General features: G+C 33.0%; 1 protein-coding gene and 1 pseudogene across 1 annotated transcript; one reads left to right on the top strand and one right to left on the bottom strand.

The window, feature by feature from the left end:
* Window positions 1-5362: 5362 nt before the first annotated feature.
* On the bottom strand, window positions 5363-12918 carry LOC145562327 (lipid phosphate phosphatase 2-like). The gene is made up of 8 exons (XM_081622562.1): window positions 12766-12918; window positions 11683-11907; window positions 11480-11567; window positions 11268-11377; window positions 11064-11157; window positions 8037-8225; window positions 7853-7912; window positions 5363-5718 (listed from the first exon to the last, which is right to left on the bottom strand). The coding sequence occupies exons 2-8, from the start codon at window positions 11896-11898 to the stop codon at window positions 5519-5521; spliced, it is 957 nt and encodes a 318-aa protein (XP_081478688.1). The 5' UTR covers window positions 11899-11907; window positions 12766-12918; the 3' UTR covers window positions 5363-5518.
* A 6227-nt stretch (window positions 12919-19145) lies between these two features.
* LOC145565000 (uncharacterized) overlaps window positions 19146-19720 on the top strand; it is a 39130-nt pseudogene continuing 38555 nt past the window's right edge.

The raw sequence follows: 19720 nt of genomic DNA, 5'->3' as shown, positions 1-19720 counted from the left end.
TGTTTTGGTTCGCCCTGTTTACCATAATGGTAAGCAATGTTGACTATTTTCAAGTGGAGTCATGAATGAGCATCTGAGAGTCCTGGGATTTGCTTCACCTAGTTTAGGAATGTTGGTCTTGTCTTTATTTTGAGTACTCATAACAATGTTACTATTTTTATAAGTATTAATAAAAGAAAGTTGAGTTTCCACTGCAAGTTTTGTTATTGAGTTAAGTATTTTGAGTAGCCTTACGTAATCACGCGGTGGTAATACGCCCAAGTCTATCTCTACGGTATAATTATACGTATTATACTAGTATTTTTGTAGAGGGAGATTTCGAGGTGTTACAATCGGTATATAACTATGACCAACTGAAGCCACATAATATGCAGCCCCATTTGGCTACTTTATTTTTATTTTTATTTTGGTGAAAGAGAAGGGCAAGCTCCAAGACAGAACAAAACAAACGAAATAAAACAAGAACAAAATAAAAATAAATAAATAAATAAAAACACTAAGGCCTAGCCATAGGCACAGCCCGAGGCCTAGTTACTCCACATAAAATCATAAATCCACCAATAAAACGGCACAAGGACCGTCGGGACCGCTTCAAAGACAACCATCTTTTGCTCCACGTGGACACTATAATTAGCTAACCAGTGAGCCGCCCAATTAGCTTCATTATAGCAATGACTAATAGTCACCCTCCACCTTTGACGTAAGATGATCGATCTATATTTTCAGATTATGTGAATAAAAGGGGAGATCAAAAGACAATGTTCAACCAGCAAGCGCACTATTACTTCCGAGTCAACAGACAGTTGCACTTGTCTATGACCACCATTCCAAGCTAAAGCTAAGCCTCGCATAACTCCAAGTAATTCAGCCTTGGTATTAGAGCATATACCACACTTAGAAGCAAATAAGCTGAAGACTTCACCACCACTGCCTCTGATTAAGCCCCCTGCACCAGCGAGCAAGCTCGGGTTCCCCTTAGAAGTGCCATTAGTGTTAAGGTGAACCCAACCTTCTCTAGGAAATTCCCACTTAATAAAAATCTCGTGCCTCTTCTTCCTACAGCCTTCATCATACAAGACGGACTTATCAAGGGCTCTGCGAACATCACCAATTCGTGTCATGAGGAATGTCACCTGATCAAACGGTAGATCAGCTTCTCTAGCAAAAGTTTTCTCGTTTCGCCAACGCCAAAGCCACTAAATAATAGCTCCAAATGATGCACTTCTCTCCTCTTCCATTAAGGTGTCAGACTTAATATTTTGGAGAATCCAATCAAAGCAAGAAACATTTGCTAAAACTTCGTTTATTAATAACTAGATATTTTACGGGCCCGTAGCATGATCATGCAAAATATGAACCTTACATATTAAAAAATGCGAGTTCCTCTCATTCCTTAATTATGAACCTAAATTTTATAAACAGTTAGATGAGTTACAAAATGTTGGATGTCAGTGTTCATAAGTACATTATTCCTAACGAGCACCAGCTAAACAAAATTTAACCTAAATGCAAATGAAATGAAGTGTATATTCAAAAGCTAACTCATACTTTCTGCTTTTTCCAGTTTCTACTCTCTTCCACTCATAAACTCATTCAGCTCATTCCTCTCTCCCTCCCTTCACTATGAGTTTTCCACTATGAGCTTTCTCTCCTCCATTGAAGCTTCATCGCCAATTATTTCAATGCAATTTCATTTTTTTTTCTTCATATTCCTCATTTTTCGATTTCTTTAGATTCTCATTTGTATCGACGTTTCATAGATCTCATATTGGATCAAGAGGTAGCCACCAATGTCGTTCTTGAAGAAGAGCCACAGATGGATTTTGAATTGCTTGAAAACAATGATTAAAATAGGTATAACATTGATCAAATACTTGAGTTATTGTGTTTCTGCCCATATGATGATGTGTTCCTCTCAAAAACCTAATATTAGGGTCATATTTATAAACTAGAAGGCGGAGAATAAGGTGTCGTACAAAGAATATGTGTATCGTCGCGCGGTACAATGTAACGTTGCGCGACACTTTTGATAGATTTTGCGCTATTTTAAAACTTCCATAACTTTTCATCCGTACCTTGGAATAAGACATACTTTCTCTGTTCTTTTTTACTTGACCTGTTTTGACTTTTACACTATTCACCATCCCTCATTTGACCGTCTTTTATGAATAATATATAAGGAAAAACATATTTATGTGGGATCTTTTTGAGTTCGTCTCAATAAGCCATCATAATATATAACTTTTATAATTTTTACTTATTGAGAATTAAAGTTATTGATCGTGTAAGGTTTACATCGGCAAGCGTGATAAAAGAAACAAGTCAAGTAAAAAAGAATAGAGGAAGCATAATATATCGTTAAAAAGATCTTGAAGTCTACTTTCCAACCCAATTAGAATTAGGTCATAATCTTATGTAGATTATATGGCCGTTTGAGTGCAAAAGTGTCGATTTTGGGCTGAGTTTTAGTGGTTTGCTCATGTCTTATTTGTTTTAAATAAAAAATGGGCTTTATGATATGTCGTTGGAAAACTTATTTCAAGGGCTATTAAATCAAATCAGATTTAAATCAAAGTTATGGGGCACAAAAGTCAGTTTTCTTCGATTTTGGACTCTAGTCACTAAAAGTGAAAATTAGGCTATGGTTTGTGGATTTGGGCTAGGAAAAGAGTTTGAATAGATGTTTAGGCTAGGAATGTATTGGACTAGGTAGATTAAGATAAAAATGGACTAGGAGTTCAAGCAATTATTAATTCCGATGTGCAACCTGGCCAATTGGCAATAAAAGGGCAATGGGCCTTAGCTGCTATTCCTAGCTGCAAAAAGGGAAGACCCAAAACGCGCGACCTAATTTAAATAACCCAGACAACATATCCACCTAAATCAATACAACACTCTATAAAATGAATATCCCTGCCTTATAAAAAGTTTATAAAAACTCTTATGAATAGTGCATGAACATTTATATCCATAAAAAAAATTCTTTTACATATATTTCCCCCATCGAATTCAAAAGCACCAAAATTGATAAATTATTTGTGTTTATTTCAATATTTAAAGTATCTTTAGTCCCTCAATTTTTTTTTAGTTTTTTCAATTTATTTGATTATAAATTCTATTTAATACAAAGTATTCTAAATTAATTTTAATATAATATATATGGTACAAAAATTACGAAGTATGATGAAGTTTAATTTAGTAATAAGTACTTATAAAGTATCATGCAAATAAATATAATAAAATACCATGCAAATATGCATAAGGCATACAATTCATCAGTAATAATTCTTTTCAAAGCTAAGGGCTAGCGGTGCTGCGCGCATCGCGCGCGTAAGAATATCTAGTTTAATTAAAAAATATGAACATGAAAAAAGAACATTTAATAATAATAAATGAACACGTAAAAAAAATTAACATTTAACACTAAAAAGTGAGCATGTTATTAAAAAAAATGGTCATTTATTAAAAATGAATATGATTATCATATAATCATAAATTTGCTAGGCCACGACCTTAAAAATGAAAATTTAGTTAAAAAAATGAACACGTAAAAAAAAATATTCAGTAATAAAAAATGAACAAGTAAAAAAATATTCAGTAAAAAATGAACACGTAAAAATTGAACTTTTAGTAATAAAAAATAAACACGTCAAAAAAAATGAACACTTAGTATATAAGAAATGAACATTTATCATACAATCATAAAATAGCTAGACAATACCAGTTACCAAATAAAATGAACATTTCATAAAAATATATAAACATATTAAATGAATGAACATTTAGTATAAAAAAAGCACGTCAAAAAAATTTATGAACATTTTTTATATTAAAAATGAACATGAATTTCATAAATCCATATATGTTCAAATGCATTGTATATAATAATTCACAAAAAATAAAGCTAAAATAAATCAATAAAATATGTCCATTTTTTTGTGCTAAATGTTCATTTTGTACAAAATTTATCAATTTTAAAGTACTTCGTTTTCATTTTTTTTTATATAGAAATTATGCAATAATTATTGATCTATAACATGATAGATTTGGAATCACAAATGAAAAATTAGTAGAAATCAATAATTATACAACATTCATATATTTATAAACACAAAAAAAAAAAAAAAAAAATCAAAATTATCTCAAGATTCATGATCGCGACGAAGATGATGACGATGGAGAATGCTACAGTGGTGACGAATTGGAGAATATCCGAAGTATGACAAAGAAGTTTAAAGATTGAAGGGAAGTGAGGTAAACTTATAAGAAAAAAAAAAAAAAAAAAAAAGAGGAGAGAGAAAATTTTGAATTGAGAAGAAAATGGAAAAGAGAAAATTAATAGAGCTAAGAAAGAAGAAGAGAGAAAGTTAAGATATAAGGAAGAGAAAAAAAAAATGTATGTTTATTTTTTATGTACTATATGTTCATATTTAAGGCTGATACAGCTAGCTTGACTGCACTAGAATGCAACCAAGAATTTGCGATAAAAGGGTATTCATCACTGAATTTGGGTCGGGAAGACATAATTAGGTGTCTACAAGGCAGAATTTTTATGTCCATGGCCCGCCCAAAATCATGGTGGGTCAATAGGCCGGGCCCATCCTAATCAGGTCTAATTACTCCCTCCATCCCTTACCTTTTGCTCCATTGTTAATATTTAGGTCAAACTTTAAAAATTTTGGCTACAAATTTTCATTAATCTATAAGAGATAATATAGTTATGTAGATACTTGCTAGATTCATTACATGATATATTTTATTAATATCAAGCTTTTTTTATAATTTTTATGCGTAAGGAAAATGAGGTATATATGTTCTAAGATACATTTTGAAGATTGTAAAAACTCAAATAGGACAAAAAATTAGGGATTGAAGGAGTAATAAAAACTAACATGTGTGGATAAATGGATATATGGCTACCAGCCTACCACACTAGTTCTTTCATTTCATACAAGTAATTGGGCTCTATGTAAAGAGCTCAAACACTTAAACTCCTTACAACTTTTTTTTTTTTAATGATCCTTAATTGGTCCTTAATCACAAGTTTGATGATGATTTTCTATACTTCGTATGTACAAGCACAAGTTACTGGGTTTTACTTCACAAATTTCCATTTTCATTCAATAACACCTTTCAAATATTAGTTAGGACAACAATGGAAATTTATGTAGAAATCGAGGTTAAGATTATAGACTAACATTACAATGGGTAATGACATAAAATTTTCTTCATAAACTTTCACTCGAATTGATTACCATCCCCGTGATTTATAACTGCGTATAAAAAGGTCTCAAATGTTGAGCTGACCCATGCAAATATTGGCCAATAACAGTCTTAAACTCCCAGCAAACAATATGAGATATACACCAAACGATATGAAACTACTCTTCAATTAAGACTTAGTTCCGTGTCTACAACAGAAGTGGAGAATCTATGTTAGCCTAAATGAACCTAAATACAGCCAAGAAAAGTTTTCACTACTCCAACAAGGTACAAAGTTCATTGATTTATACACTATTTACATCCCACTTTCCCTGTCATCTCGAATAGGCCTTGAATCTCGCCGATAATAAGGCATATTTGAACCATGTTGGGATTCAACTTGTACGCTTTCCAGCTCGGTAGGACGAATGGTTAGAGCATCCATATTGTTACTTGGAGGCTGAACACCATTTCTCGACTCCTCTAGCATGTGGAAATATGAATGGGGTCCCCAACCTGATCAACATGAGAATGATAGAGCCATTATGAAACCAAAACTCATACATAAACAGTGACCGTGTAAATAAGAATGCACAAGTACAAAAGATCATAATCCACGGATATATAAGATTGACATTTGTTAAATCTTGAGAACTTGAACCGAAGGAAAGTACAAGAACTGAAGGCAACAGCAGATGCAAAACAGTGAGACTAGCATATTTGTTTCCAACACCATCAACTACAGAATACATGCATAATTTACGGCCATGTTTGGAACAAGAGGGACCTGCTAGGAATTTATAGCTATGGTGCAATCAGTTATAGCAGGCAGTTTATCCTCCACAACATCCAGAAGTGGCTGGCAATCTAAGAAAGTAGTGATTAACTCCCGAATGGAGAAGTTTTTGCATTTTCTCTTGGTATCAATAACCACCCTGCGCTCCTCGCTCTCCTCCACCAAGCCCCAACAATCACCTTACCCCAACTCCCTGTAAATACCATTGGCAGTAGCCTAGTCAAGGCAATGCAAGGCGGCATGTACCTAGCCTAGGCCCTGTAGTAAATTAGACAAGACAATGCAAGGGAGCACTGGACCATAACACAACCCTTTGCTACTTCACAATACTACCACAACACACAATATTTATGAGCCAATATGATTAAACCTATACAATCCAAAGCCAAAAAGTAATGAAAGGTTTTGATTTTTCTCATACACTTGTAGATATCCTATTAAGCCCTAATTCTTTTTCTTTTAAAAACTACTCAGGTAAGCTGTAGCTTAATCCTTTCTACTTTAGATTTCATTCTGTATCTCCAATAGTACACAACTACACAACATACCAGCTGATCGACATCAGGTTGAAGTGATGACCAGAAGAGCGCCCATTTATCTCTCTAAAACAAAGACAGTGATTCAATCATAGTGTTGCAGGTAACCCATTAAACTTAGCCACCGAGTAACAGGAAACCAAAAGTCTTTAGCACTCAACCCCTATGTATTTCAACATAATTGAAGAATAAAAAATCTAAAGGGTAGACTGATGACCAAACTCGAGCATTGTTTAAGTCCAAAATCCCAAAGAAGCTATTTGGGGAATTAAATCATTTAAGCCACATTGTTTCCTGTCATTTTGCAAGCGGAACATTTTCCAACAAAATAACCTACACAATATTTGCAAAAAAATATGATTTGGCAATAAAGTTGTCTCCTTGTCAGGAAAAAAAAAATACTAGTACCAAACTACCAACAACAATAACAAAGCAACCAAAAATGTTAGTCCCTTCATCCCAACTCCCAAGTTCCAAAACTGAACTGCACATTTTTCATATTTGGAGTGCCTACAAAGAAAATCATGAAGGGGATTTATACTCAGAAAGAAGGGAATTGCTGCTCCAGATGTAATGATATTTTAATGCTACAACTAAGCATCCATGAGGGGGATTTTAATCCTTGACAATTCAAAACTTGATTCATTCTTGCTAGATCCAAACAATAAAACATTAATTGCAATATGAAAGTGGATAAAGAATTTACTTAAATACATGTGAATGATTAAATATTTCACATGACAGCTACCTAAGCACCTCAGCCAGGAGGGTGAAAGGAGAGAAGGTATTTATATTAAATAACAACAATAACAATAACAATAACAATAATAATAATGGACAATCAACCAGACTATCAGACCCCAGCATAAGATGATTATAGTGTCGATTTTTTCCCACATCATGTCGTCTACATAGCATCTTGCATCTTTCCTAAGATATGTGGTCTTAGTTCATAACACAAATAACTCTAGCATCAAGACCCCAAGCTGGTTTGGTTTGGAGATTGTTTGAAATTCCTTGTCAATATCTTGTCTAACCAGAAAAAATTTTCTACTAACGTTTTTGAATTTACTAGTCAATGTGGCATTAACCTTTAATTGATTATATGGCTTCTTTTAGAATACATTCATATACTTGTATATTATTTAGAACGAAGAATCTACTTTTACAACAGAAGAATGTCCAACAAATTCTGTTTCCCATCAGAAAGTTGAAATAAACAAGCCATGTTCCACGCCAATGAACATTTCATAAATAAGAAGAGAGATGATTGAAGTAGAAGGAAAATACAACTAAACCAGAAAGCACAAGGCATTACCATCTTCAGCATAAGGTGGTGGAAAGAACTGTAAGTAACAGAATGAAGCAATCACAAAACCTGTGCAGAACAAAGGAGATAAAGTAAGAAATTTAGATGACAATTGATTAACAAGGCATCGAATATTTACCAAAAAAAAAAAAAAAAAAAAGAAAAAAAAAAATCAGATTTATGCACTACATACCTATCAGACCCCCTGCAAAGACATCTTGCCAGTGATGCCAGTAATCATCAACACGGGAAACTCCCACCATTGCAGCCAAAAGTATCGGTGCAAAGATAATACAAAGTTTTGCAACATGGCCTCTTCTATCAAAGCACCTAATTTTCCCTGACATGTACCACGCTAGAAAAGTGAGACCTGCAAAGGACCCTACACAAAGACAAACTATTTTCAATCTTTCAGAGAGTAAAAAAAATATCAATAATTGGATGACAAATTCAATAAAACGAATGTTATGGAAGATGATGCTTAGAAATTTATGTTTGGTAGCAAGCCCAACAAGCTAACACTATAGTAGATTTAAGACCACACAAAGAGTGTCGATACAAGCTACAGTGTGAGCAAACATGTGTTGACATATAAGTTGCAAGTATATGGTCATCATGATGTTGAAAGGCCACTCTGGCATGCTATGAAGAAAGTAATCCTTGCGGAGATAGCCATTCCATGCATGGGAACTTACTATGATATGGAATTTGAATATTTGTAAAGCTTTGTTTGGTAGTTAGCTGGATAGTTTCCTATTTACATTGAAGCATTTAATGGGAGATAATATTGTATAAGTTTCCTATATTTAATTAAGGCCTTACCAATAATACTCGAAGCTGTTGGTCGTTGATCAAAGAGGTTGGTTCTCTACGTCTTGAGAGGAAGATTGTTAGGCTTTTGTTTTAAGGGGCAGCATCCTTACCCTAACAATAATACTCGAAGCTCTTGGTCATTGATCAAAGAGGTTGGTCTTGTTTAGACCTGGCAAATGGGTCATTCGGGTCGGGTATGGGTCGGGTCATTTCGAGTCGGGTCATTTTCGGGTCAAAAGGTTAACGGGTCATGTTCGCGTCGGGTCGGGTCATTTCGAGTTTCGGGTTGATTTCAGGTCGGGTCGGGTATCGGGTCAACACTTCGGGTCGAGTTCGGGTTGGGTCAAGTTTGGGTCGGGTCGGGTCGGGTCAATTTTCGGGTCTAATTTTCGGATAGGGTCAACTTCGAGTCGGGTCATATTCGGGTCAATGCATTGGGTTAAATTCAACTCTATATATATATTTATTTATTTTTTGACGAAAAACTCACTACATTTATTAAGGCTACTTTTTTCATGGAATATAGTAATTGTTTGACTTTTATTGACCTTGGTGTTTAGATTGAGAATCAATTTCAGGATCTCCTGAAACTAAGAGGGATTCTCTAACTAATTGAGTTATACGGCTTATACCTCATAATAAGGTTTTTCTTGTTTAAGTTTTTTCAAACGAAACTCATAATAAGGTTTTTCTAGTTCAAGGTAATTTGATCTCAAATTCAAACTTGATAGGATTAGATTAAACCTTTTCTGGGCTACTTACTAGCTCAGACTCTCCGGTTCAAATTACTTCATAGGATGTCTCATCACTATTAGTATATAATGAACTAATGAATTATGAAGTATTGCAGTTATGCAGCTATGCTTGTATCTATCTACTAGTCTACTATCCAATTAAAGAACTCAATATCCTACATGACTATATTTTTCATTACATATAAAACACAAAATACGGTCAAAGAAGAGTGTGTGAATAAAGTCAAAAGACTCAAAACGTGTCAACTAAAATAAACGGAAGTATTATTAATTAAGTGAAATATTCTCATATTCAGATGCAAGATTACGGACACACTTGTTGATCAATTAAAAATTTTCAAAATTTCAATTTTAACAAAATTACAGCTTAAAAGTGAAAATTTAAGAGGGAAACAAAATAAAACTTTTAACTTGGTTAAAATTATGGGAAATTCTTACCTCCAAATGGCCAAAAGTATTTCATTATGAGGACAAGAGGTAAATTATGAGCGGGAATACTCCCTCCAAATTTCCACAAGTAAAAGTAAAGTGACTAAATTCTAAAATACAGGAAAAAAAAATAAAAGTAAAACAATAAGAAGAAAAAAAAAAATCTTTAGCTTAAATAGATTTGGGTCAATTAATTCAATTTGATTGCGGTTTTTTTTTATTTCGGTTTGCTAAGGTCAAGTCTTTAACTTAAATAGATTTTGGTCATTTCAGGTATAAGATAATTTTGGTTCGGGTCACTTTAGGTTTCGAGTCTATTTGGGTCGATTAATTCAAGTTAAAGGTCGGGTCAACTTCGGGTCTCGGGTCACTTCGGGTCAACTTCGGGTCGGGTCGTTTCGGGTCTCGGGTCAACTTCGAGTCGGGTCGTTTCGGGTTAACTTCGGGTCAGGTCATTTCGGGTTTCGGGTTAATTCCACTTCGGGTCGGGTATGGGTCGGGTTGGGTTGATTCGGGTTTTGGGTCTATTTCGGGTCACTGGTTTCGGGTCGATTTCGGGTCATGCGTCGGGTCATTTGGGTCGGGTCATCGGGTCTGGGTCAGGATTGCCAGGTCTAGTCTTGTTAGGCTTGAGAGGAGGATTATTAGGTAGCAGACTATCCATAGGTTTGGAAACATATGGGAGATGGTATCCATACGAGTTATGGTATAAGCAAACAATTTTTGACAAGTTGCAAGAATCTGGGTAGCCTGACATTGTAAGGCCACGTTGGCAAGCTATGAAGAAGTCAACCTTTTACCTTGTGGAGATAGCTGTTCATGTGTAATGCTTTGTTTGTTTGTTTGTTAGTTTTAGTTATGACGATTTTGCATTTACATCAAATTTTTGATTAGGATGTAATGTTGTATTATTAAATTATAGTGTTCTAGTATATCTAGGCAGAGTTAACTTGATGCAGGAGTAGTACTCTAGCCACTATATAAAGTAAACAACTTGGGTTATAAATCGTACACAGAACATATGGGAGAGAATTTACATACACTCATAAAATACAAGATGCAGTCAGTAGAGATGGGGTTGCAACACCCTGGATGGGTGTCAAATTGTGGGAGAGTGCAAGCACACAGTAGAATCTAGAATAGAGTTCTTGAGAATTGAGATGTCCCGAGAATTTTATAGTTTGCGATTGCATAATAAGGGAAATAGCAATTATATCACTTACATGAAGTATGCCCACTTGGAAAGCTTTTATGGCCTTCTTTGATAACACTCTTAAAACCAGTGCACATAACATCTCCTGTGACATTATGATACACCTGGAGAATTATAACAATGAAACCAGTGAATAAGTTAAAGAAGTGCCCAAATTTCTGTTTCCCATATGCTGAAAATAAGCATTTGCAACTAGTGAAGAAGTTGAACCTACATCTTTTCCATCAGGAAAACAACGCCAAAAGAAATCAGGACGAGGTCTACCAACTCCGTCTTTAATTGCATCAGTTATAACAGAAGTTATAAGCACAGAAAACAGGAGTCCTGTATATCAAAAGAACACAAAGTTTAGTATCGTTAACCAGCCAAGTGGACCCTTTATCCCAACTCCCTACTCCTTTCTAAACAATAAAAATGTATGCATACCAAGAGTTGCTTGATGGAAATCATAGACATCCTTCCGAATGAAATAGTAGATAAGAATGATACAGAAGGGTAACAAGATTGCAACAATCTGCGAACAAAAAGAAGAGAATAAAAATGTCTGTTATTATGCTTGATTCTCTACTCGGAATAAGTTAATCCTGATAACCAGATAGAACATAATATACCATAATGACCAAACATACCGGGACAGCCCAAAAAGGAACGGTATTGCCTTTCAGAGGATACCTAAGATCTTCCATCATGCCTTTCCCCACAAATCGATGAAAAGGCTCAATAACATTCAGCACAATATCAATCACCACTAGAAGGAAGAGAATGAGCCAATCATGCATATGTATTTTAGCCACTTGCACACCATGGGACCTCAAAGTGTGAGCACCAAGTTGAATTTCAGGCATTTTCACCAACTAAAAAGAATCAAACCGATTAATATTGTGTATAATTATAACAATTCCCACCAATTCTCCAAGAAAATTCAGAATCTACGATAAAACATACACGAAATCTTTTACGAAATAAGCACATACAAATACAGCAGTCGAAATTTTGGAATTATAAAGAAAACAAGAGTCAAATAACGGACCCTTCAGACCTTCACTCATGATTGTTTCAAGAATTGAACACCAATTAACGAGTAATTACTTGTGTCGAATATGCACACCACAAAAATCATTGGAAAAACTGAAATTTTCATAAAAAATAACCCCGAAAACACAATGCTGCAGCTTAATAAACAAGCCCAAATGCTATTTATCATTTTATCTTATTCAAAACCCTTAACAATCAACTCAGCATGTCTTCAAGCATACAAGATACTATTAAAAATAAAACAAAACAAAACAAAACAAAAAAACAGGACAACAACAAAACCAAACTACAAGTAAATTTCAAGTTTTATAATTAACACTACCACCTAAAATCTAACATTCATAATCACCAAAACTACAAACCACTTGATGTCGACTAGCTTAGTTGGTTCGGAAAATGGTACCAAGACATGGGATCGAATTCCGTTAATATAATTATCATTTACAACTCTATTCACCAAACTAAACTAATAATACAACCAAAAAAAAAGCAACATATTAGAGAATGCCCAATTCTTAAGAAACTAAAAGCACACTTTACAACCCAGTTCAAAAAAAATTCCCTCAACTTATAAAAAAAAAAATGATAAAAAAAAAAAATCTAAAGTCCATGAAAATTGTTCATGAAAAACCCAAAAAACTTAGAAAATTCTTGAAATAAATTCAAAATTTACTCACCAAATGATGATGAACTGAATAGTGTTGCTCCAGAATTAGTGAAAAGGGGTGGATAAGAGGAAGATTAAAGGGTCTAGAATTTACCCACTCTAATCAAACTCTCTATAGACTGAGAAAGTGACTTCAGTTTTAGAGAGAGAAACTAGAAACGAAAGCAACCCCAGAAAACGACATGAAAAATACAAATACAGCGCATATTATATGGACCAATCCAAATTTATGGCTCGGTTTTTGTGGGTTTTTCTGATTGATTGCTTTTTTTAAAAAAGTTTATTCCGAAAAATAAAAATAAAATTTTTCAAAATAATTATGGTTATATGGAGTACTCGTAATTAATTTGCTCTTAAATGGGATTCAAGATATTAATGATGGGGTAAGTATGATTTTTATGCGGAATGAAGAAAATATTGAGATCTGATTTTTTGAATTTGGAATTTTCAAAATTGTCGATTTCTAACGGTCCTACCACTATTATTATCAATTTATCATCATCCCAAAAAGTTCTTTACTTTCCTTTTGTGTTTCTTTTGGTTTTATTTTTACCCATTATTAACATTTTTTTTTTGACAAATTCCCCATTATTATCATTAATCATTGAATATTAGATTATTAGGGCCTATTCACATTTACTTAATTTCACTTCACTTCAGTTCAGCTCCAATCAGTTTAGTTCAGTTCAGCTCCAATCAGTTCAATTCAGTTCATCTCCTAATTTCCCTCTCTCATAAAATATTCATTTCAGCTCAATTCAGTTCAGTTCAGCTCCAATCAATTCAGTTCAACTCAATTCAGTAAATGTGAACATGCGCTTAGTAGCATTTTAGCCTTTTAGGTGTCTCCCATATCATATATTTCCTCTGTTCTTTTTTACTTGACCTGTTTCTTTTATCACGCTTGTCAACGCAGAACTTTAACGATGAATAACTTTAATTCTTCATAAGTAAAAATTATAAAAGTTGTATATTATGATAGTACTTATTGAAACGAATTCAAAAAGATATCATATGAATATATTTTTCCTTACATATCATTTACAAAAGACGGTCAAAGAAGAGGTGGTAAATAGAGTAAAAGTCAAAGCGGGTCAAGTAAAAAAGAACGGAGGAAGTACAAGTTAAGCGTTCTAGTGGAAAATATATCTTTCATTGTTTAGGTTAACAAAGCAATTTTTATTAAAGACATTTTGAGGGTGGGAATACCCTCATTTTTTAAATGTCTAACCAACAAATCTATCTACCCAGAGGCGGATCTTTTAAGGGGCGGGCTGGGGCTTGACCCCCCCCCCCCCCCCCCCCCCCCCTAAAAGTTTAACCCAACAAAATTAAAATTTACTTCTATGTGAAACAAGAAAGCCCAAGTAACAAATTCACACCATATTCTATTGCATTTGCTAAAGCCCAAACCTTAAAATACGGAGTACGTAGTACATATTCATAAATTTTCCTATTCTATATGCTGATTGGGCACAAGCCCAATGTACACGTGATAGATGATAGGTTATGTACTATTTATACTTTATCCTCCCAAAGCTTTTCCTTTTTCTTTTTTCTATATGTATTATTTTTATTTTTGTAAATTACATAAGATATGAAATATTCTTAAGAATTAGATTAACAAAATTTTAAAATAATAGTGATTTTTTTTTAATTTTTTTTTATTTTTAAAAAAGGAGTTATCTAAGTTTTTACATATACATATGGTATTTAAGGCATGATTAAAAAAAATTATGAATTGAACATCTAATTTGGCCCCTGAAAGAAAAGTTTTCAAGATCCGCCACTGTATCTATCTATTCTATAATTATACTAAAACAGAGGACGCTCAATCTAAAATTGACACATGTCACTCTTACAATGAAATTTTTCCCGCCTAATTACATTATACTACTTATGGTAATTCTAAAGTTTATTGCAGTGTATTAATTATGGTAATTCTAAAGTTTATTGCAGTGTATTAATATGCAATCTAAAAAGAATCTTTTTTGTTACTAATAATCACTCATCAATCTCATTAAATTGATACTTAGTAATATATAGGCTATCTTATATAATTAAATATGGTATTATCAACAATAAATATATTTTATATCATATAAAATGATATCATATAGTTTAGTTAACAAAATAAGGCATTTGAGCTATACATAAATTATATAGATTCTGAATAGGGATCTTATTAAATTAATACTAGTAGTAAATAATATATATGCTAAATGTAAACAAGTATCATTATGTGTATTTTGCCGACTTTTGATTTTAGTAAAATTTTACAGAGTATTCATTATTTGATTCGTCTAATATTTTATTTTGCCAATTTTAGATTTGAATTTAATAATAATAATAATATTCATGAAAATAATACACATGTTAATGTAAAAAATTTCATCTAAACGAGGTAGATTATATCAGTCTTAATATATACTTCGTAGTAGATAGATAAGTATACCGAAATAATAAACAAAAGATCCACTAACTTTAAGATTAAAGTTTTATTAAAAAAAATGATAAATAGAAGCATTATAATTGCTCATATTATAGTGTAGCCTCTAATTCTACATATTTATCCTCTAATATTACTCTCCAAGCTTAAGTACCTGATTTAAAATTTTGTAATCACATTCTGGGACAAAAAGAGAGTTTTATTATGTTGATTAAACCAAAAGTATATATAGGGGTCGGATAATATTTGAAGAGTTTTATTATGTTGATTAAACCAAAAGTATACATAGGGGGCAGATAATATTAGAAATGACAATGTGTCAAATGTGGGCCGGCTCTGACAAGACCCAGACCCAGATTTTTGGAGGTTCTTCCAGATGCGACTTAGATCCACTGTGTCTATATAAAATTAGCCCTAAATAAAGATATGCTAGGCTTAGCGAGTCTCAAGCCTAAAACGAGTTTAAAATGGGTCTAATATTGATTTTTGTAATCACTTATATATATATATAAATATATATATATATTATAACTATTATATTACTTTTGTTGCATAGTGCATATCAAATAAACTTCATATAAATAAAAAAAAGTACATAAAAAAATACTACTAAGGGCCTATTCTCATACGATTATTTTCAGTTCATTTCAGCTCAGCTCAGCTCAGTTCAGTTCAGTTCAGTTCAGTTCAGCTCCTAATTTCCTTCTCTTATAAAATATTCAGTTCAGTTCAGCTCTAATAAGTTCAGTTCAGTTCAGGTGAGTTCAGTCAATGAGAACATGCCCTAAACATATGACAATCGACTTGATGAGAGTAGGAGCTAGAAGTTGTTTGACTTGGAGCCCTTGAAGAAGTGGCGGCTATAGTGTGGAGTTAGGCTCTTAAAGTTTTTCTTTCATTTGATTCTTAGATTAGATAACTTATGATTTATGTAATTTTTTTATTAAAAAAATATCTACAAGTCTATAGGTTGAATCTGAGTCGGGTTTTGGGTCTAAACTTTTCAGACCCAGATCCATTGCACTTAGATTTAGATTTTACCAAGAATCAATTAAGACCCATACCCTAAAATATTGGGTCGGGTCTAACTGGGTCTAGGTCGGTTCCTAAACCCATTGCCATCCCTAGGTAATACATGATGACATATATGAATGAGCATGACTTGCATGAGTCATTCTTATTTAAAAGGTAAAATATGTTAAGGCTATAACCCCTTTTATATCTCTAAATCTAATTTTCAACATTAAATTAAAACTATGTTATGCAATATCATGATACACATTATTGTGAATGAATAATCAAATAGAGTAAAAAAAATATCGCTAATATATGCATTAAGCTAACTTTGTTTTCAATCTTGTGAGATTTAATATTTGAACTATTAAAATCGTGCAATAGCACGGGTACTATACTAGTATTGAACTATTTTAACATTTTAAAGTGTTTCTCCTCACCTTAAAAGACCCGTGAGCATTGAGATTAGATTAGGCTCTTTCTCCTTACCTTAAAATATGGGAGTAAGTATTACCCACTACCAAGTATGGGCTCATACTAGTCCATACCATAATATAAAATTATTTTTCAAATAACTTTTTAATGTAAATGAAAATAGAAAAGATAAAAGATGAGTGAAAAAATATAACCAAACACAAGAAGAGTGAGCAATGCTATAGAGTATTTCCTGCCGGAGTTTAAATTTTTAATTCTCATCGAAGTTATAGTGCTCTTCATCAACAAGGAGCGGTGCTCGATCTACCGGAGGTGTGAATTTTGTGGCAAGAATTTATTCAGAGTTAAAATGAGGGGAGTAACGTCAAAGGGCAGCGAACGATTTTCATGGTCTTCCAACATAGACAATGCAAGTTCCTTGTTGGAAACACAAACTTACGACGTACTCCAGCCATTAAAAACGGCGAGTTCTATGCCGGAAATTGTCAGAGTTCGGTCGAAATTGACGACGTTAATTGTTTGTCCTTGCTCAACTATTATTAACTTGAACTGTAAAATGTTATTTTTGGTTTGTCTTTTGTTATTCTTGATTTGTATACCGTTTTTGTTGAATTACATACCATTATCCAATAAATTATTTTAGGTGAATTTTAAATATTTGTCAGTGCTCAGTTATTATTGACTTTGTATATAGTTATTATTGATTTGTGTACTATTATGGTTTTTTGTATACTATTTTTATAGAGTTGAATATTGTTATTAAGAGGAGAGAGCCTAGTTTTTTACATCATAGTAAACATTACGCGAAATAACATTTTTGCCCCCCGGTATGGGCCCAACGAGCCCATATCTGATAGCGGTCTATCACTACTCAAAAGATGGAGTATTTCCTTCATTTCTTTTCTTTTTCTTTTCCTTTTTTTTTTGTAATTGTATAATTGTAACAATTCTATATTCAAAAGTTTCACAAAAATGTTGCAACATTACCATATACAAGTATGTACTTATGCATATGCTTTTTTCAATATCTCTCTCCTTATCACATGCCCTTATCTTTATTTCTCTCTATCGCTTTCAGCATCTTAAATTTTGTATCTTACCTTTTTTTTGTAATATTAGGGGAATAGAAGAAGTATATATACTTTTCTCCAAAGAAAAAAAAGTATATATAGTCTCTTATGATATTTTCCTCTCACAAACCAACCCTTGTGCAATAGTTTAACAATGAACTAGTTTAGGACCCGTGCCATGCACGTAAGTCTAAAACAAATTATGCATTAATTATATAGTTATATAACAAACAAAATAGGTAAAAAAAAATCAGAGATATGCAATGAATATCAGAGACCTAGCTAATTAAATTATGAATAATGCAAAACATAAACATAAACCAATTAAATAAAGTAGAAAGGTGAACTAAAGGTAAGATCACTAATCGCTTTACAAATGTTTCAATTTATCTAATTTTTTCATAGAGTATTTAAGCAAGATACTTAGGGGGTGTTTAGTATGGGCTTTTTATAGGGTTGAAAACGGAATCGGGTTACCGTTTCCGTTAGTACATGTTTGGTTAATGAGTTAAGTAATAGAAACCGTTTCCTTCCTCTAACCCATTCCACCACATTGTTTCCAGTGTAAAACTTAGGGAAACAAATCCCGTTTCTTTCCTCTATCTCTTCTCTCTCCTCTCATACGACAATTCTCCCCCAAAAAACCCTTAACTTTGATCGATCGAAACCACAAATTGTTCGATGATTCTACAAGGAAAACAGCAATTCTCCAGATCTTGCTCCTAAATTTTCAATTTTCTACTGCAAATCTTCAGAAATTATCACAGGTTTGCTATTTCATTTCTCTCGTTCAATTTCTAGGGTTCATGTAGTATCAATTTTTGCGTTTTTGGTTTTAATTTTTTACTTGCGTGTTCAATTGCAATATTTGATTTAGGTTTTTGATGTTTGTTGGAGTTGATTTTTGATTGTATTATTGTAATTACTTCAAGTTTCAGTTTCGAATGTTATTGTTTTAAGCTATGAATTATCATCATTGTGCTTTAATGGTGTTCGACGAATTGCCTCAACGAGGTTGTGTTCAAAATTTCAAATCTTTCAATGCCCTTTTAAGAGCTGCTTCTAATACATGGAAATATGATAAAGTTATCGAGCTTTTTCGTGTGATGCCTTCTAAGTTGACGATTAAACCGAGTGTACATTGCTATAATACAGCAGCTCATGCTCTATGTAAACTTGGGTTGTTTGATATTTTTGGGTATAATATTGTGAATTGTTGCTGCTACTATTTTGCTTAATTTTGATTGAGTAAAACATGTCTTTGTTGCTGCTACTATTTTGCTTAATTTTGCTTGTTTCTTGACTAGTTTACTCTTCATGATCTGATTGACAATATTTGTTCAAATAACTAGAGATTGATATAACTATTGTTTTTCCGTTTATCAGGTTCAATTGCCATTTATTTTCTGTGTTTCTTGTACAATGGCTTGACTTGTGCGTTCTATAAGGAAGAAAAAACTGAAACAAATACAATTAGTAATTGCAATGGTTATTATTATGTTGATGACGTATTTGATGTGGTACATAATTTGCGTTTTTACAACAAGGGGGGTTCAAATAAAAGAAAGGAAAAGAAACAAAAAATTGTTACGAATGTTAGTATTAAGAGGGATTTATAGGGAGAGTGATGTGAAATGCAAGAGTGAGCTTCGCGTTAATAGAAGAACTTTCAATATTATTTGTGAGATGCTTAGAGACATTAGGGGTTTGAGTGGAACAAAAAACATGTCACTTCAAGAGATAGTAGCCATGTTTTTATACACGTTGGCTCATCATAAGAGCAAGTTTAGCCCCAAGTCAAGACTTGGGGTGACATCATCAATTTGAATCTTAAGACATATGCTTAAGACTTTTTCCATTTTTCTTCAAAAATCTTAAGCAAGTCTCAAGTTGAGTCTTGAAATTCCAAGACTCAACTTAAGACTTGAGATTGGGACCCACTTCACCCACCTCACTTTTATTTTCATTATCTTTTTTATTTTTTTTATTTTTACACT

This window comes from Chenopodium album, chromosome 10 (assembly GCF_948465745.1).
Source record: "Chenopodium album chromosome 10, dcCheAlbu1.1, whole genome shotgun sequence".
Classification (NCBI taxonomy): Eukaryota; Viridiplantae; Streptophyta; class Magnoliopsida; order Caryophyllales; family Amaranthaceae; genus Chenopodium; species Chenopodium album.
The sequence above is the reverse complement of the archived record's forward strand: the minus strand, read 5'-3'. Positions and strand labels throughout refer to the sequence as shown.

Coding starts and splice junctions, on each gene's coding strand:
- LOC145562327 (XM_081622562.1), bottom strand. CDS start 11,898: ATGCCTGAAATTCAACTTGGTGCTCACACTTTGAGGTCCCATGGTGTG. Junction 11,568..11,682: donor TTCCTTTTTGGGCTGTCCCG/GTATGTTTGGTC, acceptor TTTTGTTCGCAG/ATTGTTGCAATCTTGTTACC. Junction 11,378..11,479: donor TTTCCATCAAGCAACTCTTG/GTATGCATACAT, acceptor TTTGATATACAG/GACTCCTGTTTTCTGTGCTT.